Raw genomic sequence first — 23,095 nt, 5'->3', positions numbered from 1 at the left:
ACATGAAGAAGATGCAAACATTTGTTCCTTACTGGCCCAAGATTCAGAGATAAAAAATACAAAAGATATAAAAAATGCCTGCAACCTTCTTGGAGACAAGTACAGATCACTTTTTCTCATATCTCACTCCTTATCCGTAATCTAATTATCATTATCAATTATCATTTGATTACTCAAATGCATCATTCAGTTCAGCAAAAGTCTATTAAGACCTACAAGTACTTTTGTCCTTTTGAAATGCAAAGCATTTCTCAGATTTAAAGCATGAAATATAAAGCATTTCTCAGATTTCCCAGATTTAAACATTTATTTTTTGTATAAAAATAAATGAAATTCATAAACTGAAAATTAAGACAATGGACCATCTTTTATTATTTTATGGTAATTGCTTGGCTCTTGTGCTCTCTCTTTTTTAAATTCTCTACAAACGTTTATTGGATAGGAAGATGACCACCAGGTCATCAGTAATAATTAGGCTCTACCCTAATGAGTTCCTATCTAAATCATTTCCAAATCTGAAATAAATTTACATTGTTTTTTATAAAAATTGAGTCCAGCATTATTTCTTCAGATAGAGATGATACTTGTGATGTTTATTAGTATCATTGAATACCATTCAATAAGTGAGCAGCAAATGAAACAAAATATCACAGTATAATTTACTACAGGATTATTGGTGCAATCCAAGTGTGAAGTTTCCAAAAGATGCTATTTCAAACATTACAACAAAACATGGCCATTTAGAGATACTATTTGGCTACATCAAACCAAAACAAGTGTTCATGTTTGTTTTCTTGGCTATATTTTTTTCCAGTTTATAATGTCTTTTTGTCACTTGAGCTAAAAATAAATAGGCAAAAGTGAATGTAATATTTTACAGGTAACTTTACATAAGACCATTATTTGAACTATTCTCTCTGCAACTTTTAATAGAGAGACGTGATTTCAGCTTTTAATATTAAAAAGAGAATCATATTACACAATTAGTTAACTGTATGTTCCTTTGTATTATTTTTCAATTAGATCTAGTCACTAAGAAGTCTCTAATGTGATTTTTCCAGAATCTTTAGGTCTTCGCAGTAAAATTTTGCGTAACATTGAGGAACTCAGGAGTGAGATGAAATCTGCTTCTCTAGATATTCCTGATGAATTCCTGTGCCCCATAACCAAAGAACTTATGAAAGAGCCAGTGATTGCTGCAGGTAAGCATACTGAAGATGGCTTAGTTGCAAATATCGTTTTGGTAGAGATTTAGTAATGAAGTATATATATTTATAAAGTAAGTTCTGTGTATTCTTTATTTTTATCAAAGGCACAGGAAAAACATTTTTAATTTTAATAATCACCATATTGATTACATTCCCAGAAACCAATAGAAACGAATCTTAGTATAATCATGATACTATGAAAGTCTTTATTAGACAATTTGATATTATACACGATGGAGGGTGTGTCCAAAAGGTGGCTTTTCTATGTTCACGTTATTATGTGTATAACTGGCTGCCCAATACAACATAATGTTCATATTTGTCATTTCAAAGATGCATGAAGAAGTTAAAGAACATCTCATTAATTCTGAAGCAACATTGTGTAAAGCCAGAAGCTGGAACTTTTCTCACACCTGATTATTAACAGAATTTTTGGATTTAAAAATACAGTTTATTCTTTTAAAATGTTGAATTACAGCTAGTAATTGAGCCAAAAAATTATGTTGGTAAGTGAGAAATTTGTTAAGGGAGTTTTGCCCCTTTTTACAACTTTTCTTGCCACATTTGTTAAGTGAATCACTGCCGTTGTTTAATTAGTAACACAGTTGTTAAATGAATCTGGCTTCCCCATTGACTTTGCTTGTCAGAATGTGAGTCAATCGTCAAGCATCCATATGTAAATCATGTGACATGGGAACGCTGCAATGGTTGTGTGAAAAAGGGTCATAACTCAATGTTTTTGGAGACATTGTAACTTTGCATGGTTACTAAGCGAACTGTTGTAAATTGAGGACTACTTGTAGTTTAAATTGACTGTTTTGAAAGTTCAGGGCTGGGTTTAATGTTATCAAATTTTAATCCCTTATCTGGCCAGCATAATTCTGAGCCTCAGAGACCAATCTCTTTGTGATGTTATTGAAAATTTCCTGGTTTTAAGAGGGGTCTTTTTACAAGGTTTCAGGGGAGATTGTACTACAATTCATGGCAAGGACAGTCAAAGGTTCCCCTTAAATGTTGGCCCTTTCAGTCTGGAATGTAAACCTGTTGCTTGGTCCCCAAATTTATAAACATTCTTTAAAGAGTTTTTTTTTAAAGCCTGGACACTTGGTTTTAATATTTGAGTTTGTCCTCAAGCCTCAAGGCTACTATTTCAAAGGCGTTAGGATGCATTTTACTGCTTCATTTAAACTTTCTTCCTTCTTTCCTTTCCTTTCCCTTACTTTCCTTTCCTTTTCCTTTTTTCTTTTCCCCCACCATCTTAGTCAGTGTCTCTGGGTGGCTTACAATTCAAAACAAATATACTATAATCAAAATATTAAAGCATTTTAAAATAATAAAACCAATAGGAACTATTGATTGATTGATTCATTGATTGATTGATTCATTCATTCATTCATTCCAATACACAATAATACACAATGAAGGTAATAGAGGACACCTTCGAGGAAATAGAATTAGAGAAAGAATAGAAGAGAGAATATAGGATAAAATAAATCAATGAGAGAATAGAAGAAAGATATAGGGATAGAAGAGAGATATATAGGATATAGGAGAGACAATAGGACAGGAGTTGGAAGGCACTCTAGTGCACTTATGCACGCCCCTTACTTAGGAATCTGGAGAGGTCTTAGGAATCTGGAGAGGTCAACCGTGGACAGTCTAAGGGTAAAATGTTGGGGGTTAGGGGATGATACTGTGGAGTCTGGTAATGAGTTCCACACTTCAAGAACTCTATTACTAAAGTCGTATTTTTACAGTCACGTTTGGAGCGGTTAATATTGAGCTTGAATCTGTTATATGCTATTGTGTTGTTGTGGTTGAAGCAGAAGTAGTCGTTGACAGGCAGGACATTGCAGCATATAATCTTGTGGGCAATACTTAGATAATCATAGAACATGCACACTTGAGACTTAATAGTATTGCATATATTTATGGACATATAAATTGTCAGTTGAAAACTGATGGGTTTGAATAATGGGAGGCGATTGCTTTAATCATGTAAACAATCTGTCAACCTAGCTTTTTTAAAGCAGCATCCCTCTGGCAAAGGATTACAGAATGGCTATCATTCAGTTCTCAGTTAAGTATAAAGTTTGTAAAAACAGAGCTCACGAGAACATAGGCATTTTGTAAAGGAGTTTACAAGTTACAAAGGTGATATGCGATAGAGGAGGGGCATTTGGCTGATTTTGTGGATTCTTGGCCCTGGGGGCAGATTTGCTTGTTTGCTGAGTACATAGTCTGAACTTATAGATGTAGCTGACTCAGTAATCAAGTGATTGCTAGTGGCTGGAACTGCATTTGTCAGCAAGCAGCTACCCTTCAGGCATCATTCCTAGGAAGAGATTAGGCAACAAGGAGTTTGTGGCTAGGGTGAGCCGGCAAGTCAGATCTGACAGGGGAAAATGAGGAATCTTCAGTGATTTCCTGCCAGGAATGCACTGTTTATACTAGAGTGGTATCTTGATTGCACCTATTGCAAATGGAAACTTGTCTTTTCACTGAGAAACAAAGGAATAATGTTGGCGTTGATGAAAGAGTCACCCTTGCAAATGGCAGAAGCAGGCAAGTAATTGTGAGAAGAGTGATGCCTTCTTGGTGCACCTATTTAAAACTTCACAGAAACATTCCTGTGACTCATGCATTCATTCTGGTCACTGGCTGTGCCTACTTATGTGTATGGGAACAAATAGAGAAAATTGATGCTATTGTGTGGCGTTATATCAGATAACCAGTCTACTTGCCAAAATGATAATGGGGGTTTTCAACTATCCTAATTTTCACTTGGCATTTTACTCTGCCCAAAGTCAGAGGTTCAACAAATCCCTGTCCTCTCTCACTGACAACGTCATTTGTCTGACAGTGGAAAAGCACAGGAAGGTCTGCCATCCTGAAGTTGCCTGCTGACATTGTAATGCATATAACTGCGAAAATGCATCCCGGTTTGAAATTAAGTTGGATTGCCTTCCCATAAGTACACATTTTGATTGACAGTAGCAGTATACATAGAGTGGAATTAAATTTCGCTTCGTTGACAGAATGGTCAGACATTCAACCAGACCATTCTAGGGCAGTGATGGCGAATCTATGCCATGGGTGTCACAGGTGTCACGTAAAACCATATCTGCTGGCATGTGAGCTGTAGCCCTAGCTCAGTTCCAACATACATGTGTGTGTCAGCCAGCCAGCTGATTTTTGGCTCACACAGAGGCTCTGGGTGGGTGTTTTAGGCTTCCAGAAAAGCTCTGGGGGGGGGGAGGGGGCAGGGAGGATTTTTATCCATTGTAAGATAAAATACAGGAAATAGTATAAGGGCAGACTAGATGGACCATGAGGTCTTTTTCTGCCGTCAGTCTTCTATGTTTCTATGTTTTACCCTCCCCTGACTCCAGGGAAGCCTTTGGAGCCTGGGGAGGGTGAAACACGAGCCTACTGGGCCCATCAGAAGTTGGGAAACAAGCCATTTTCAGCCTTCAGAGGGCCTTTGGGGGGTTGGAGGAAGCTGTTTTCATCCTCCCCAGGCATTGAATTAAGGGTGTGGGCACTCATGCATGCACGATAGCAGTTGGGCACGCTCTTTCAGCACCCGAGGAAAAAAAGGTTCGCCATCACTGTTCTAGGGGGATGAATGATCTGGACAAAACAAAATCCAAATCATTGAAATTGATTCACTTTTTTGGCCCAAACAAATACACTGAATTGTTAAATGAGCTAAGACTTTATTTCTCTCCTACTTCTCTTCCTCTTGTTGCACTGCACCTACTCAATGGACCTGCCCTCCCTGCTTGTCCAGCACCATGAGACATCTCACCTTGTTTTGTAAAAAGTCATTTCTATCAGTACTTGATATCAAAATAGGATGCTTCCTAATTCCTCAGGATATTTGAATAAGTTAATGAGGATTTTAACTTTAGACATTTGTGAATGATTAATGAATTCTTAGTTTTACAAGTTAAGCATTTCTTTTTTAGTTATTTTACCCACTGCAGCCTTTGATACCATGCCAAGCTTTATTCTCAAAGGCCCTATGAACTTCAGTAATTAGTTTTGGAGGAATAAAGAACCCAAAATGGGTTGGGAAGTTATTTCTGCTGAACTAGGAATTAGGAAGCTGTGAACCTCTATACTGGTATCTTCCCATCCTATTAGATCTAGCAGGTGAAGTATGCTCCAGGTCCAATCTGCAAGGGTGGGCCATCTGGCAAGATTAAAGAGACTGTTATGGTTCCCACTCTCTGGAATACCATCTCCCAGAGATCAAACTCACCCTAAACTTTCTAGCTTTTCACAGGGCCTTAATGACCTGGTTTTGCCATCAGGTTAGGAGTCCTGATAATATAGGACGAGTCCAGTTCCTGGTTGTATCAATTGTAGGATGCAGTGAAAGTCTGCTGCTGCTATTTTATGCTTTTTAAAATTTTGGTTATTGATTTTACTCTGTTTTTAATTTGTTAGCTGCCCAAAGTCATGTTTATTGATGGGCTGCATCAGTAGAGGCTAAACCAATTTTGTTGTATACATGATGTGCAATGATAATAATGGCTCTGAATTATTGGATGGATGGACATATGAAGTTATACCAAAGAAACATTCCTGAAAAGTAACTTTTGTAGCTAAGCACAATGGAAATGGAGACCCCACATTTGAAAGCCTATGTTCTTGATGTCTGCATTAAGGCAAGCAATATCTTTATGCAGAATATGCTAAATTATTTCATTCTTATTTCAAAAGGAAGGTGAGGGAAAGTAGATTTCTAAATTCTTTGGAAAGTCTATGTGACTTAAATAAGTAGGCAGCACCCTGTACAAAAATTGGCAGTACAGTACATTTATACATTATTTCTTTTTCTTAGCAAAACTGAATATCGGTTTGTAAATGCATTTATCTCCTAGTCACATCACAATTTTGTGCTTCTGTTTTATACATGAAAAGCTTAGGACACAAGGGACTATCTGTAGCAGTTTTGATTATTCTTTTGGCAACTTTGTGATGAGTTTTTGGAAATTAATTTTAAACTCAGGATTAAAGTAACAGACTCTGAATATTGAGAATTCTAGTTCACTTATAGCAAATTAGGAGTGAGTGAGATGTGTTTATCCATCAGTACAAAATATTTAGTGACACTTGTTTATTTTGTCATTTTAATTTCATGGAAATCAGATTTCCAGATGAAAAAATATTCATATTGTGTGATGAATGCTATATGGCAGTGATGGCGAACCGATGGAACGCAGAACCATATCTGCTGGCAGACGAACCGTTGCCCCAGCTCAGCTCCAATGTGCATGTGTGTGCCGGTCAGCTGATTTTGGCTCTGGGGAGGGTGTTTTTGGCTTCCAGAGTGCCTCCAGGGGGATGGGGGAAGGCATTTTTACCCTCCTCAGGCTCCAGCGAAGCCTTTTGAACCTGGGGAAGGTGAAACACGAGCCTACTGGACCCACCAGAAGTTGGGAAACAGGCTATTTCCAGCCTCCAGAGGACCTCCGGGGGTGGGGGTGGGGGAAGCTGTTTTCGCATTGAATTATGAATGTGGGCACTCATGCATATGCAATAGTGCATGCCCACACTCTTTCTGCACCTGAGGGAAAAAAGGTTTGCCATCACTGCTATATGGTATGAGGGTCAGATATATTTGATTAGAATACTGTATTTTAATTCTTAAAACAATGAGATACTGTAGATATTGCTATATTTAACTACTGCACTTATTATTTATATTACTATAAATTCATATTACTTTCTCTCTCTCTCTCTCTCTCTCACACACACACACACACACAGAGAGAGAGAGAGAGAGAGAGAGAGAGAGAGAGAGAGAAGGAAATAGTATATACTGTATATATATATATAATTTATATTATTTATATCTAGCTTGTTGACGAAGTAAGCATATGTTCAAATGATCAGTCTTTTTGCTACGTCTGGAAAAAGTTCTGTAGCTACATTATAAAGAAAAACTTTCAAAGTTAATAGTGCTTAAAAAGAACAGCAATCATAAAAAATTAAAAAAAACCACAACCATACAATTTACCAGCATGGTATGGTACTTTAAAAATTATCTGGACAAAATTATAAATGTAGCTTAATTGGTCATGATCTGAGTATACAAAACTGCTTTATACAAATTATTTGTAGGCCAACTTTCTAAAGCAGAGGTCTGGCTGGAGAATTCTGGGAGTTGAAGTCCACAAGTCTTAAAGTTGTCAAGTTTGAAGACCTCTGCTCTAAAGTTGGTGTAGTTTCCTTTTAAACATTGTTCTACCCCACAAGTAGTTGTAGCTATGTAAAATTGATTGTTTAAAATACAAGGAAAATACAGATACATGTGTTCCTTTAGTATTACATATGTTTATATCCTTATTTGGAAATATTGGGAATGGCAAAATTGAGAAATCTTGTGCAATCTCAATTTTTGTCAAAACTGCATTTAAAAAAAAATGGGACAAAGGCTTTGCCTACAATTGTAAAAATGTCATTCTCACGTAGCAGTCCTATCTATCTATCTATCTATCTATCTATCTATCTATCTATCTATCCATCCATCCATCCATCCATCCATCCATCCATCCATCCATCCATCCATCCATCCATCCATCCACCCACCTACCTACCTACCTACCTACCTATTTATCTAATTTGTCAATTATGTATTGGTAATATACATAGATATAACATAGTTTATATCCATAAGATGGTTACTGATAAGAGGGAACATTAGGACAGAGTCGGTAGGCACGCTGGTGCACTTATGCACGCCCCTTACTGACCTCTTAGGAATAATGTGAGATCAAGAGTAGACAGTCTAAGGATAAAGTTTTGGGGGTCAGGTGATGAAACCACGGAGTCGGGTAGTGAGTTCCAGGCATTAATCACTCGGTTGTTAAAGTCATATTTTCTACAGTCAAATTTGGAGCGGTTCACTTTGAGTTTGTATCTGTTGTGTGCTCGTGTATCGTTGTGGTTGAAGCTGAAAAAGTTGTTGACTGGAAGGGCGTTGTAGCAGATAATTCTATGAGCTATGCTTAAGGCAACATAGTTCTAAGCTTTCTAAGCCCAGGATTTCAGGTCTTCTTGCATAAGGTATATTGTTGCGGGTAGAGGAATGGAGTGCTCTTCTTATAAAGTATCTCTGGACACTTTCTAATGTAATTATGTCTGATATGCGGTGTAGGTTCCTGACAGATGTGCTGTATTCAAGGATTGGTCTAGCAAATGTTCTGGTTAATAGTGTGATATTACCAAAGAAGAAGCTATGTAAAATTAGGTTAACAACTCTTGAAGCCTTTTTGGTGATGTTGTTGCAGTGGGCTTTGGCACTAATGTTATTTGATATGAGTATTCCAAGGTCCTTGACATAATAAGAGTCATCTGCAAGGTCTTGTTTATTTCAGCTTATATTTGATGTTCTGATTCTTTTTGCCAGTGTGTAGGACAGAGCATTTATTGGTTGAGATTTGGAGTTGGCAGGTGTTTGACCATTCTGACACAAAGTCAAGGTCTTTTTGGAGGATAAGTGTTGTCGGTTACATCATCAGCGAAGAGAACGCAGTTGCTTGTAATGTGATCGCAAAGGCCATTTATCTAGAGTATAAAGAGTGTTGGTCCTAGTACACTGCCTTGGGGTACACTGCTGTTACCAGGAATGTTGTCTGAGTTGTCTGTGACAGGAATGCAGTTATCCAGTCATGTAGGGATACAGAGATGCTGTGGGATTTCAGTTTTAGAAATAGTTTATTGTGAACCACTGAGTCAAAGGCTTTACAGAAGTCTATGTAAATTGTGTCTATTGTTTTCCCCTGGTCAAGTTTTGAGGGCCATATGTTTTTGCAGCGTAGTAGTTGTAGATTGCCGGATAATTTTTTCCTGAAACCGAATTGCTTGTTTGAAAGTAGGTTGTTAGTTTCCAGGTGGTGGGTAATGGATTGGTTTATGATTGATTCCATGAATTTATATGTGACACAGCATGGAGAGATTGGTCTGTAGTTTTCTACTAGACTGGGATCTCCCTTTTTGAAGATGGGGATGATCGTTGCTAGTGACCATAGGTTTGATAGGGAACTGGTCCTGTAGGATTTTTCAAAGATTATGCCTAGTAGTTCAGCTATGGCTGTGGAGAGCTTTTTTAGGAAGTATGCACATAGTCCATCAGGTCCGATTGACAGGGAAGAATTTAGGCCGTGCAATGCTTTTTCAATGTTGTCTTTAGTGAAGTCCATTTGAATTGGCTCTGCCTATAATTGTAAAAATGTCCTTCTAAAAATTGTAGCCTTTAACGAGGCTGTCATCTATAAGTATAATAAGTATAATATACAGGACTTAAGTAAGTATAATATACAGTTTTGAGGGAGCTGGGAAGACATGCTTTCCCTGTTGACATACTGTGAGCCAAGAAAATTTCAGTATGTGATGATAATCCTTGTATAGTCCAGATCCTGCAAAGCAGGCATTTAAATTGCCAAGAAAGGCCTTCTCACATAGCCCAGTTCTCTGCCATAGTGGCCCTCCAGATATTGAGCCAGCATACCTGATCCCAGCGTGGTATAGATGTATGCATTATGGCAGTGCAAAGCTATTTGGATTAATTGGCCATGCTGGGGCCTTTCAAAAGCTCTGCGTGGCTGTTTCAGGAGCCGCCTCACAGCGTCTGAATATGAATGACTAGTCAGACAGCACTTCCAGTCTGAATTGCTGCCAAAGCAGCAGGAGCCTTCAGTGTGGCTGTAAAAGATGTAAAAGACATGACACTTCGTCACTTCAAGCAATGGTGCTGAATGATTTTGTGTAACAGTAAAGTGTATTTAACGAAATTTTCTAGTGTATTAATCTTTTACATAGAAACATAGAAGTACCTGATGGCAGAAAAAGACCTCATGGTCCATCTAGTCTGCCCTTATACTATTTTCTGTATTTTATCTTAGGATGGATATATGTTTATCCCAGGCATGTTTAAATTCAGTTACTGTGGATTTATCTACCACGTCTGCTGGAAGTTTGTTCCAAGGATCTACTACTCTTTCAGTAAAATAATATTTTCTCATGTTGCTTTTGATCTTTCCCCCAACTAACTTCAGATTGTGTCCCCTTGTCCTTGTGTTCACTTTCCTATTAAAAACACTTCCCTCCTGGACCTTATTTAACCCTTTAATATATTTAAATGTTTTGATCATGTCCCCCCTTTCCTTCTGTCCTCCAGACTGTACAGATTGAGTTCATTAAGTCTTTCCTGATACGTTTTATGCTTAAGACCTTCCACCATTCTTGTAGCCCATCTTTGGACCTGTTCAATTTTGTCAATATCTTTTTGTAGGTGAGGTCTCCAGAACTGAACACAGTATTTACATCTGTACGTTAGTAGATTCTTATTGAATTAAAGGATTACAATTACTACTACTATTATTATTATTATTGTTGTTGTTGTTATTATTATTATTAATTGGATTTGTATCCAATAAATTACAAACTTCTTATTGATGTCTTCTAAATAATATATGTACATTTATGTCTATTGATACAAAGTTGGCCCATTTTCTATCTAAATAGACTTGATAGCTTGCTTTAAGGCGCACTTTATAGAGCACGACTGTTTTCAGGAATGCTTGTTTGTTTCTTTAGATGGCTACTCCTATGAGAAAGCAGCAATGGAAAATTGGATAATTAAAAAACGGCGTTCTAGTCCAATGACGAATCTCCCTCTTCAAAGACTTGTACTTACCCCAAACCGAACCCTAAAAATGGCTATTAATCGCTGGTTGGAAAGTCAGCCAAAATATAATGAAAAGCAAGCACCTTAAAGACTGGTTTTTTTTTCAAAATTAGAGGAAATTGATCTAAAGGTATGTAAAACATTTAAAAGGTGAGCAGCTTCCTGTTGACACTTTTTTTAAACTACAGGATAATAGATAACATTAGCTCAAATACTTTGATCCTTGACAGATGTCAGCTATTGGGTGTTACTAATGATTTAAGTGTCTGGTTATTGAATGAAATCCTGGCTGCTGTGATATTTATATTAAAATGGATTCCATTGACGTAGGACTTGGTTTTGATTAAGTATGCATGGGATGGAAAATAAGTTTTATTACTTACTTTATATAGCTTACAGCAGTGTTTCCCAACCTGGGCAATTTGAAGATATTTGGACTTCAACTCCCAGAATTCCCCAGCCAGCAAATGCTGGCTGGGGAATTCTGGGAGTTGAAGTCCAGATACCTTCAAGTTGCCCAGGTTGGGAAACACTGGCTTACAGTATATAGCTTGTAATAGATTGTGCTCTGTTATGAGTATAGCAACAAGCAAAGTAATTATGTGAATTTTCCTAGCTTGATTTGGATATCAGAGCTTCCCAAAACTCTTGGGCCCAGACCATAGCAGACCAGAAGTACGGAATTGAGGCTAGAGAGATACACATTTTTCTGCCCCTGCCCTGGATCTCTTGAGTGTACATATTTACGGTCCTGTTTATTCCAAATAATGTAGGAACACCATGGCCCTGACAGCCTCCGGTGCTTGATCTTTGGGAGCGAAAGATTTGTCTGTCTTTCCCAGTCGTCTTCCATATACCTTTGTGAGATGGGTCTGGTGGCATGTTTTGTTGAGCTCAGAAAGAGCTAACACAAGGAGCAAGAACCTGATGTTAGTTTTCCAGTTCCTGTGACCCTGGGCTGTTAGATTTTGCATGTCCTGCTACAGAATTACCAGTCCTGAAACCATGTTTCTTTTATTAGCTGTTACAATCTTCAGAGGACTATGATCAAAAATGAAAAACTTCCCAGACTATGCATAGTTTAATTAGAACGGCATCTCATGATCCATTATAACTTTGTACAATTGAGTACACTCCTATTTCAGTGCCTTTCCAGATGTGCAGCCTAGATAGAAAGTTGGCAATTCAACCAAAGTTTTGGCATGAAACATTGGAAACCAGCTGTTGAGTTGATCTACAAATGTTAACTGGGTTCCAACCACTTTTGGAAGAGAGAAGTAAGCCATGCAGGTTGTTCATATATTTTACATTTGAAATGGATCCTAATTAGCTTCCATTAGTGATGATCTCTCAATATGGTGCTGTAAAACTACACTACTAAACCATAACTATATTAATAATCTTTTATTTAATAAGAGAAAAATACAGTAGCTGTGCAAAAAATAGATCTACAGAACAAGAGAATAAGATTGTACAAATACCAAGATAAACAATAAATAAGCTACAGAATAGATTAAGTCATTCCAAAACAGACCTTTTAATGCTTTTTTTAAAAAAAGGTGTGTGAAGTTGTTATAATGTAACGTATATTTTCTGTACATATGGAAATAATTTGTTAAAGGGGCTACAGAATTTTACAGCTTATACAACCAGCCTTTGTTACTTACAGGAACATTCTTACAAATGTGCCTCTTTAAGAACAATTTGCAATTTAAATAGATATTTCCTACTGCATATTGTGGAAAGTATCAATGGCCTTTATGTAAGCTTCTCCCTCAGATAGATATTAGATGTTCTATAAAAATACTCTATGACCTTCTTTGTTTTTCTGATATAACACTTCAAAAGATATGTAAAGTGCTGATTGTATGTTGTTAACTTGTCATATGACTCAGTGCAATAACAAAGATGTTGAATAAAATGCATGCAAAATTTTACTTCTTGCCTTGCAATATTGATAGACAGCCTCAATTGCATGGAATAAAATATCACTGCTGAAATATTTGTAGAGATGATATAGGTTATATTTGCCAAGTTTATAAAAGTGGGAGAAAAACAGTCAGTCTTCCTTCTAAGAAAATAATCATTGACAAAAGTAAAAGTTCTCTGGGTTCCATCCTCTGGGACCAATTAATCAAATTTAAACAAATAAACAATATACATGACCAAACAAAGTGAGTTTCACAACACAATCCTATAGTCTGAGAAGTAAATTATACTTATGTTCATTGAGACTTAGTCCCCAGTAACTGTATATACCACTGCAGCTTCAGGACTGCAGATTTGTAAAATAATTTTTTAAAAAGAAAAATTAGTTTGCTATATGCGTAAATCCAGAGTTGCAAGGTTTGGCATAAATGGAACTTTTCAACTGTGTTGTTAACAAACACTTTAAGAACCTATTTCAAAAAAAACAATAAGGATAGCTGGGTTATGTTCATATTGCAGCTATAAGGATCACGTTTTTTGTGATGCACTCCCTATGATTAATAGCAGTAACCTATATGCCACTATTGCCATACATTTTACCAACCAAAAGCCATGGTTCATCCCTGTTATTAATTTGCAATGGAATCATACGTTAGATTCTACAAAAGATCGCTTTGGTTTTGTAGAAGTGATGTGACTTGAATGAATGTCTTTGCTTAGCTGAGAATGCTGTTTGGAGAGAGCTTCCTGATATAAGTGAGCCACTGGCTTACCTATCCTGTTTTCTTGAGGGCTGGCAGATGCCTGGTGCTTCAGTTCCTCCAGTTCTTTAGACTGAGTTCCATTTTGGAGATTGTCGCCTATTATTAGGGAAGAGTGAGAGAAACATGAACCCTGACTTGCAGAGTTGCTCGCTGCTGTTTTGGAAGAAAACTCACAGCTTGCAGATAAAGCTGTCCCAGAACTCTTCAGGATCCCTTCTGGAGCTTGGCTGTGCCAGCTGCGAGTTGAGGGGTTCATCTGTTGCTGTTGGAAGCGTACAGTTTTATCCATGATCCCCATGAACGGAATACTGCGGGACCGGTGTTCGGCCGGCCCAGCTTTGTTCTCCTTGAGTCGAGTGTCGAGGTTTTGTCCTGCCAGGCACTCAGAAAAGCTGCTGCTGGAGGACAAGCTGCTTGTTGAGCTGGAAGGTGCTATGTTGACAGAAAGCAAACTGGCACTACTTTGCTGCCTTAATTCACCTGTCCCTTGACTAAACGATGGAGGAGGATGCATAGCCAGCTTCTCATGTGTTTTGGACTTACTCATGAAAGAAGATCCTTTGTCACAATGCTGCAAGTAGGGAACCTGGCCGGCTGCTAACCTTTCGTTGAAAAGTGCACAGCTACTGCCTGCCGATACCGTGTGCGCCCCATCTAAATGCTGCGCTTTATTGTTTGGAGTCACATGGTGTCTGGAAGCCACAGGGCTTGGAGGAAGATACTGGAGATGTTGAATCTTTGTGCCCGACTGACTAGAACTAGATCTTGCTCCAGCCTGGGCAGAATTCAGATGCTGATTGGTTTTTACTATCTGAGCTTGTTTCGTGGGCTGCATAGACAGGCCAGGCTCTCGCATGTACACACTGCTGGCTCTGTTTGGAGGTGATACAGGCCTAAGTTTCTGCTGGGCACCTTCCTGAGGGTTTCTGCTAGAAGATAAAGAAGCCTGGGAAAGCGGCAGTCTTGGCCTAGCTGGGCCAGGTTCCTGTTCACATAAAAATTCCTCCTCTTTTATCTCTTCCAGGCTGAAGTGATCCTGCACGAGTACTTCGCCCTCGTAGTCAGAGTCATTGCTCGGCTGCATCGGCTGAAAACACTGCTGCTTTTGTTGCTGCGTCCTCTGGAGCTGTTTGCACTCCTCTTCAACTCGAACGAGCAGTCTCTTGATTTCTTGGTTTCCAGGGCACAACTTTATGGCTTCCCGCAGATCTGCGAGGGCTGCCTGAAATTGCCTGGAAGGGAGGAAATCCCCAAAAAAACAATGAGCTTGGCACATTCCTCTTCTCACAACCACAACAAGTCACAGTATATTTATTTTGGCAGTCCCTTATGTATTTTATAACCCACTTGTAAATCCCTTTCAAGAATAGCACGATCAGCTCCTGGCCTTATTTCCCAAAGCAGTTTCCAAAAAAGCAATCAACTTGTCAAAAATACCCATAGCAATAAAATAGTTTTTTGTGACAGTAGCTTCTTTTCTGCAATGGGCTTCCTTCTGAAGGAGATAAAGGAGACTTATTTTATTTATTTATTTATTTATTTTATTTGTTAGATTTGTATGCCGCCCCTCTATGAAGATTCGGGATGGTCCTGGGGAGACCAGAAAGGCTCCCCTGCAGAATTGTAGTCTTCCCTCGACACTGCATTCTTAAGACATATGCACATCTATGTACATTTCATACTATAATGCTTAGGATGTGCTACAATATGCATCTGGAGAGCGTACAAAAAATATAAAATAGTAAAATGTTTATGTCGATGAATAGTATAAAAATAAATTTGATATCTAAAATAAAGATAAGATAAATAACTTGGTAAATGTTCTCTTCTACGGGCAACAAAACAGTATAATCTGCTACTCCCAAATACAAGAACACTAAGGCCTCAAAACTCTTTCAAAAATTATTGACAAAGAATAGAAAACCTAACTCTACTAAATTAAATAAATATGGAATAATACTGTAGCAATGTTTTAATTAACATAACTTTCTGTTATAACCTTTAAATGATGTTAAATGTATTTGTTATCTTGGCATCCAGTTTTGTGGCTTATGACTCAAAAAAGCTAATATATGGGTCATTCTTTGGCAAGTGGACCAGGTGAAATCGAAGCCTTATTTGAAAAGAAACCATCACAAAAACAACATATATGATAGGAAAAAACATGCTCTTTCTAATGAAATAAAAATGGAGATGATTGAAGATGAGAAAACAGAGTGATATAAAAAACTTGCTCTTTCTAATGAAGATGATTGACGGTCATGAAACAGAGCTCTCTATTTCCTCACCTTCAATCATCTTCAGTTTTATTTCATTAGAAAGAGCATGTTTTTTCCTATCATATATGTTGTTTTTGATGGTTTCTTTTCAAATAAGGCTGCAAAAATCAGTCAAGTGGACACCTGGTCCACTTGACAAAGAATGACCCATATTGCAGTTTTAGACAAGGCATAGCCCAGTCCAAAATATCTTCCTCAGTTTAGAAAGGAAATGGATACACATAATCAAGCCCTGCTTTTAGCAAAGCATTATGCTTTTCCCTCTTTTTAGAAAATTATACCAAAAATGTGCAATCTACATGAAATAGGCCTACTATTACTTGGATAGTAGGCCTATTTCATGTATATTGCAGATCCCAATGGTTTCTTATTTTCAATTTCGTATGAAGTCAGTGTTTGGCTATGGCATTAAAGGAGGTGATTTTAGCCATTTTTGTGCTCCTTCCAAAAACATCCCAATTAATTTTTTCCTCATAAGAATTTTTCTGTTCAGCTCCATAGACCATCATGGTATCCCACCAAGATTGGAAATTCTGCCAGCATAAACAAATAAAAGTAATACAAAATTAACACAAAATATCCATTAACAGCTTGGAAACCAGTAGAAAACTTCTCAGTCTTTTATCAAAATGTAATATTCAAGGCTGATTCATCATTCTTACACATTTTTTAAAATATTACCAAAATAAATATTATTGCAATATTATTGCTTTCAGTACCTGCTGTTCCTCTTGGCTCTTGCCCTAGCATAATATGCTTCATAGGAGGTGGGCTTGAGGTCAAGGGCCTTGGTAGCAAATTCCTCTGCCAAGCCAAAATCCTGCCAAAAAATCATAGTGCAGAAATTAATGTAATCATTTGACTGAGGAGTATCTGCTTCGATAACCTCAAGACATCTTCCTAATCCCATTTTTTATGATTGTTTGAATCTATCTGTGATCGAAGATGTGTGCACCCAAATTGCTTTCAGAAATACTTTGATGTCTGAAAAATCAGATATTGTAAAAGATGTAAAATATGTATGTATGTAAAAGATATTGTAAAAGTAGGAGTGATCAGGTGCAATGCCGTAAATCTCATTGAAATACAATCTTTCACTTGCATCTGAACTTTAACTTGAGAGTCATTTAATTAATTTCAAATTAAGTTATCATACTGATTTTTTTAATGAACAGAAAGACATCCAATATATTTTTTACTACTAATATAATATTAAGACACACGAGCAGTCAAATAACTCAGTGCTTAACCAATGTCTAGAACGCAATTATATGGTCCCCACTGTTCACTTCCTCATCCCCCACTTAATTTAAACAATTCTAAAAGAGACAAAACTTCCAAGAATGCTATATTCTTTGATGAAACCATCAGTCATTACTTTTTTTTAAGGCAATTGCCTGTTATCCAAAAAAGCTGCTAACTTAGTATTATACCAATTGTATCATGGGGGAAAACTTGGAAAAGAATCTTACATTAGTTTTTCTACGACATCTTGATAAGTTCAGGTACAAGGAAACCCTGAGTTCATTGAAAGCTTTCATTTCTTCCCCAAAACTTTCTCGAGGAAACTTCCTTAAGGCATACTGATACCGCTGTGCTGCCTCCTTCATCTTCCCTTTCTGCAGATCAAACCACAGAACAATAATATTATTGAATTGACAAGTGTTTTCATCTTTAAAATAAACTGGTAGTCTATTGGGCATCATTAAAGTCTAAAAAAGATTGATTTTCTTGATAAACAGTAATACTGTTAGTACTTCACATATTTTACTAAAAATAATATTTACTGGATAATGTACAGTAGACTTGGAATTTCATGCAGATTGTTTGAGGAAACACTTGCATGTTTACTTTCATGACCTATCTATGTACAGGCAAGGGTCTGCTATGTGATATGGTAGGGATCACAAAGACTTCCTTAAAAAAACCCACTAAATCTGAATCTGCATTCTATATCGTCTTACCAATCAGTTTAAAAGTTATGAAGCTATTTCCATTTTGGAAGCTAACTAGATTTCAACAATAATGATCTTTTACACCAAGTACAGAAGCAAATAATATGGTTGATGAAACTTAACTATATTTGCTTCACACCAGGAATAAACACATGGCAGTGTTTTGAATATTCTTTTAAGAACAAGTTATGCTTGCAATAAAGACATTAATTTTTCATTTGCATGTATTTTTCTGTTTTATTAACATTTATTAACATGTAAGGAGAAAAAAATTAAAGTGTACAAAACTGTAATTCAGAGGCTACAAAACTATGAGTAAATTATATTGCTATAGTGAATTATGGAAACTTTATCAACTTTAGAGAAATTTCAGAAGAAAGAATGCATAGTAATTGTATACTACCTACAAGCACCTCTACTTAAAAACTTTACTAGATAAGAACCAGGTGTTCAAGATATTTTTGCCTCTTCTTAAGAACCATTTTCCACTTACAAACCCGAGCCTCTGAAACTGCAACCGGAAAAGGCAGAGAGAAGCCTCCGTGGAGCCTCTCTAGGAATGTCCTAGGAGGAAAAGGAGCCAGAAAAGCTTCCGTGGGGCCTCTCTAGGAATCTCCTGGGAGGAAACAGGGCCTCCACCCTCCCTGTGGCTTCCCCAATCGCACACATTATTTGCTTTTACATTGATTCCTAGGGGAAAAATTGCTTCTTCTTACAAACTTTTCTACTTAAGAAGCTGGTCACGGAATGAACTAAGTTCGTAAGTAGAGGTACCACTGTATTTAGATAATATTTATAAAGTTGATTATTAAAGCATATATATGTATGTGTATATATGTAAAGCATATATATTTGTGTGTATACACCCACTAAACTCAAAATTAATCAATACCAGATTGATTAATTAAAAGCAGATTCACAAATGATAGTTCTATAAAAAGAAAGGGAAAGTAGGAGTGATCAGGTGCAATGCCGTAAATCTCATTAAAATACAATCTTTCACTTGCATCTGAACTTTAACTTGAGAGTCATTTAATTAATTTCAAATTAAGTTATCATACTGATCTTTTTAATGAACAGAAAGACATCCAATATATTTTTACTACTAATATAACACTGTTACATCTGGAGATAGTTCAAATTTCTTCAAGTAAACAACTTCTTGTTTGGAAGTAAAGCATTTATGGAGCTATGTATTTATAAATGCCAATACATTTCTCTATAAAGTATCCACTTCACTGAGATAGATATAACCTAAGCAAGACTCTGTTAAATTGTGTGCACATTCATCTAAAATATAATTGTTGCGTAATTTCTATTTGGAAACTGTGTGAAGAAGCAATGGCGCTCCCTGCTGCCCCACTTGCAGTACAATGCCTTATATTTGAGCTTCTCAACTTTGGCAATTTTACAAGATCCGTAGACTTCAACTTCCAGAATTTCCCCAAAATATGCTGTCTGGGGAATTCCTGGAGTTGAAGTCCATGCATATTTAAATTGGTTGGTCGTCTCATACATTTACTTGACTTAAGGCAAGCCTTGCTGTGCACCGTGGTTAAAATACAGCTTTGCGTTGTTTTGAATGTGGAGAAAGGCCGCTTCACAACACACCAGTGTATGTGCAGCATCACTTGGCAATTCTTTAAAGCAACACCAACATTTCCTGGGGTCATGTTGTAGCTGCAGAGAGCAGCTGCTGATGGCTGTTAGCTGGGAAGCACTTTTTGCCTTTATATGTGTTGATTTTTTTTTTTATCCATCACACACAAAGGCCTGTGCAAATTATGGTGCTGGAAGATTCTAAAGCTTAGCTTTATCATTTCAATGTGCTGAGCTGAGTTCCAAAGACTACTCCTTGGCCAGGGCTTTTAATTCCTTTTTGAAAGGCCGCAAAATGACATCAGTAGGCATCTTGTTAACGGGAGATGGACCGTTATGTCTTTCCATCAGGGAAAATACCGTGCACCTTAAAATACAGCTCTCAGTTCCCTATGCCTCATTTAAAAGCAAATGCCAATTAAAACCACGGCATTGTGTGATGTTATGTGACCTTCCCCCCTTTGCTAAACCAGACGTGGGCATGGCCAGCATCCAACCCAAAGGCCAGGACTTTGACAGCCCTGGTTTAAGGCATCAAGGGCTATTTTACTCTTCATCATCAAACTGGCCTCATGTAGTTATCTAGATTGGTTCGGCCTCCCATGTTACTCCTTTAAAGTCCCTTGTGCTGATGCACCATGCAGGCTCCATATCTAAAAATGAAATTGAGAGGAAAGGAGGGACAAAGTCTCGCAATAGCTTGCATCTCTGGTTCTTTTGTCTCAGAATGGGCAGAGTGATCAGTTATCAGAGTCCAATGTATTCCACCACTTCTCACTATTCTGCTTAGGCTGCCCACATCTTCTTTTCCCTTTGGAGAATAAGCACAAACTCCCTTAATCACTTTTCCCCTCTCTTTAATTTAAAAGATATTGAATGGATTCAGTTTATGAAGTATCCATCTTCTGGCTCTCAAAAGTATTTCAAAAAATTGCTAGGACCTAAGGCAACTTACTTCTCCGAGGGCTGCTGACCATGAAAATTGTTCTCTTGGTTAATTACTTCTGTATGTCACACCAGAGAACTCTGTGCTCTGCAGACCAGTGAACCTTGCATTATTCCACACAAGGAAAGTTATACGCATGCCAGAAAACTCAGCACATTTTTTTTGTCACAAAGACCTCAAGGCTCCATGCCTTTCGTGGTGGGAATTGGCTTACTTCATAGCTCATCAGAGTTTAAAGGGCTGCTTTTATGTCTGCTGCCATTGCCAGAGGATACTCAATCGGGATACTCATGGAGTGTTCCTAGCTCCAACCCATCCAACATTGCTACTTGGATGTTGCTGACTGGCCTCATGCAGCTTTTCACAAGGCAGTGCACTGTTCTATGTTAACACAGTCCATCACTCTACAATATGCTTTCTATTCTCTAATACGTGTCATGCAGAGAGCCATAAAGAATAATCAGAGTTCAGTTTTCTGGAACTGCAATTTCTCTAAGTAATCATCTAGCACCCTTCACATCAAGCTCCTTAACCCTACTCTCTGAAGGGACATCTGCAATAGGAAAGAACAGCCCAACCAAATGACTATTCCAGAGCTGTACCCTTCACGGACACAAATCTGTGAATCTGAAGATTCTGGTTAGAAGTACACAACTAGTCATTGTTATTGCTCCTATGTAAGATTACACGGGATTCACGATTACCAATATTATTTCTTCCAGTGATTTTCACTGTAGAGACATGTTATTAGAATCAGGATTACATTGCATTATATTCATGCACAGTTCATGTGTAAGTACAGAAATCAACATTTAAACCATTGCTTACATCTTTATATTTTAAATGAAGTTATTTTATTTTTATTTTTCCTGCAGCCAAGACTAAGATTATTAATATTACAAATAAAAGCAAATATACTGCCGTACAAAGCCCCTCTGCACGTAACAGTAGTTTAGCAATCCATACTATGGATGTTTTACTAGTATATATTAGCTTCTCACTCATTCATTCAGATCTCAATTACCACAAGTATCTACCTACTTTATACATGATGTTTCCTTCTTCAATTAACTTCTGTAGGAGGATAATCAGGATATCAGGTTTCGAAGTAGCCATGGCCCATGCTGCATTTCCTGAAATAAGTAAAAGTAACACTTAAATGCATTCTAAGAAATCTTTCAAATGATTGACAACTCCTATATTTATGTAATTCAACAGTGCCTCATAGCTGACTGTATCAGGAGTGCTTCACTCCTCATTTTTAACCGAACGTGAAGTTTTACCGCATAACGGTTTGTTTGACTAGAAGAAACCAGCTCTTTTGCAACCGAAGAACACAATTAAGAAGGTAATCCTAGCTTTTGGGTTGTTGTTGAATTTTCAGGCTAAGTCTACGGAGAGGGGCGGCATACAAATCTAATAAATAAACAAACAAACAAATAAATAATTCCTGACATGAAAAAGGGATATTGCTTGCAAGTAGATCAACTATTTCCACAAAGTGGCTGGCTATTCATGCTCCAAGAGTCCTATAAAAAGTGGGATGCCTTAGCCTGTCTTCCAACAATCACAGTTTGAAACAGAATCTTTGAAACAGATTCTGCAGGCTCTGAAACTCAAGGTATGGTAGAACAATGTCACTGCACTGGATTATATCAGCATGCTTTGCTGTTTTTTTGGAATTCCTACAGCTATCCTTCAAACCTCAGTATTTGGATGTACTGTTTAAAAGAATACATTCTAGGATTTTCACAGGTTTTACTGAGCCTATATTTTGAGGGCAGAAAAAGAAAACACAAACTTTTTTTGTTTTGACATTTGGACTGAAGAGAGTGGCTCTTGGCTTACACGTACCTAATTGTATTTGCCATCTTAGCACTTGTGGAAGTGTGGAAATATCTTTCCTCAACTAGAGTTCTTCACAAAAAATGGATCCGTCCCTACCTCACTGATCTGGATAGTGGGAAGCAAAAGCAGCACAGAAGAATTGCACTCTGCAAAGAAGCAGAGATAGTATGGAGGTCCTCAGAGTCAGGAGGAAGTCAGAGTCCCAATGAGAAGACCCAAGGTGAAGATGAACCCAAACAAGTTTGATGCGTTGTTTAGGAATCATCTGCCTCCTTGTTTGTCCCAGTAATTAAGGACATTAACAATACAAGGGTTGTCTGTGTTAATCAGATCAGGTTAGACTATTGTTTTTATTTCTCTGTTCCTGAATGCTTTGAGTCCACAGTCTACAAGTAACTATATAAATAACTTTATAAATTCACTCTGAAGTAGGAGTACTGCCCCAAAGGAGCAGGTCCAGAACTTTTAGACCAATGATTTCTGTCGGATTGTCATGTCCAACCCTACCTGCATTAGGAAAACCCAGAGCAAACATCCAGGCCATTCTAGGTTAGATTACTGCAATATGTTTTACTTGGGGCTATATTTTAAAACTATTTGACAGTGACAATTAATAAAAAAATGCATAGCCCACTCAGGATGCAGTCTCTGGAAATGCCCAGCATCGCTATTTAGGGTGATGTATTGGTAGCCAATAGACTTCTGGTTATAATTTCAATAGCTAGCGATTACTTTTAAAATTCTACATGATTCTATATAACAGTGATGGCGAACCTATGGCACGGGTGCCACAGATGGCACACGGAGCCATATCTGCTGGCACGTGAGCCACTGCCCTAGCTGATCTCCAACGTGCATGTGTGT

The 23,095-nt window shown here is 37.6% G+C and overlaps 2 protein-coding genes across 8 annotated transcripts in view; one reads left to right on the top strand and one right to left on the bottom strand.

Moving 5' to 3' along the window:
• The window catches only part of WDSUB1 (WD repeat, sterile alpha motif and U-box domain containing 1), a 37,491-nt gene extending 22,423 nt beyond the window's left edge, over positions 1–15,068 (top strand). For 3 of the 5 annotated variants that reach the window (XM_070731575.1, XM_070731574.1, XM_070731573.1), the window contains exons 10-12: positions 1,062–1,202; positions 10,821–11,041; positions 14,629–15,068. In XM_070731575.1, coding sequence (XP_070587676.1) covers positions 1,062–1,202; positions 10,821–10,999 — 320 coding nt within the window. In that variant the 3' untranslated portion in view covers positions 11,000–11,041; positions 14,629–15,068. Of the gene's footprint in view, positions 1–1,061; positions 1,203–10,820; positions 11,042–11,684; positions 12,849–14,628 lie in introns of those variants that run through there. The other 2 variants (XM_070731578.1, XM_070731577.1) reach the window with 1 other exon arrangement.
• Positions 12,301–23,095, bottom strand: part of TANC1 (tetratricopeptide repeat, ankyrin repeat and coiled-coil containing 1) — a 206,029-nt gene continuing 195,234 nt past the window's right edge. For all 3 annotated transcript variants that reach the window (XM_070731570.1, XM_070731572.1, XM_070731571.1), the window contains exons 23-26: positions 21,425–21,516; positions 17,356–17,502; positions 16,603–16,703; positions 12,301–14,836 (exon numbers count right to left, since the gene is read on the bottom strand). In XM_070731570.1, coding sequence (XP_070587671.1) covers positions 13,486–14,836; positions 16,603–16,703; positions 17,356–17,502; positions 21,425–21,516 — 1,691 coding nt within the window. In that variant the 3' untranslated portion in view covers positions 12,301–13,485. The remainder of the gene's footprint in view (positions 14,837–16,602; positions 16,704–17,355; positions 17,503–21,424; positions 21,517–23,095) is intronic.

The sequence above is a fragment of the Erythrolamprus reginae genome, chromosome 1 (genome assembly GCF_031021105.1).
Source record: "Erythrolamprus reginae isolate rEryReg1 chromosome 1, rEryReg1.hap1, whole genome shotgun sequence".
Lineage (NCBI taxonomy): Eukaryota > Metazoa > Chordata > Lepidosauria > Squamata > Dipsadidae > Erythrolamprus > Erythrolamprus reginae.
The sequence above is the reverse complement of the archived record's forward strand: the minus strand, read 5'-3'. Positions and strand labels throughout refer to the sequence as shown.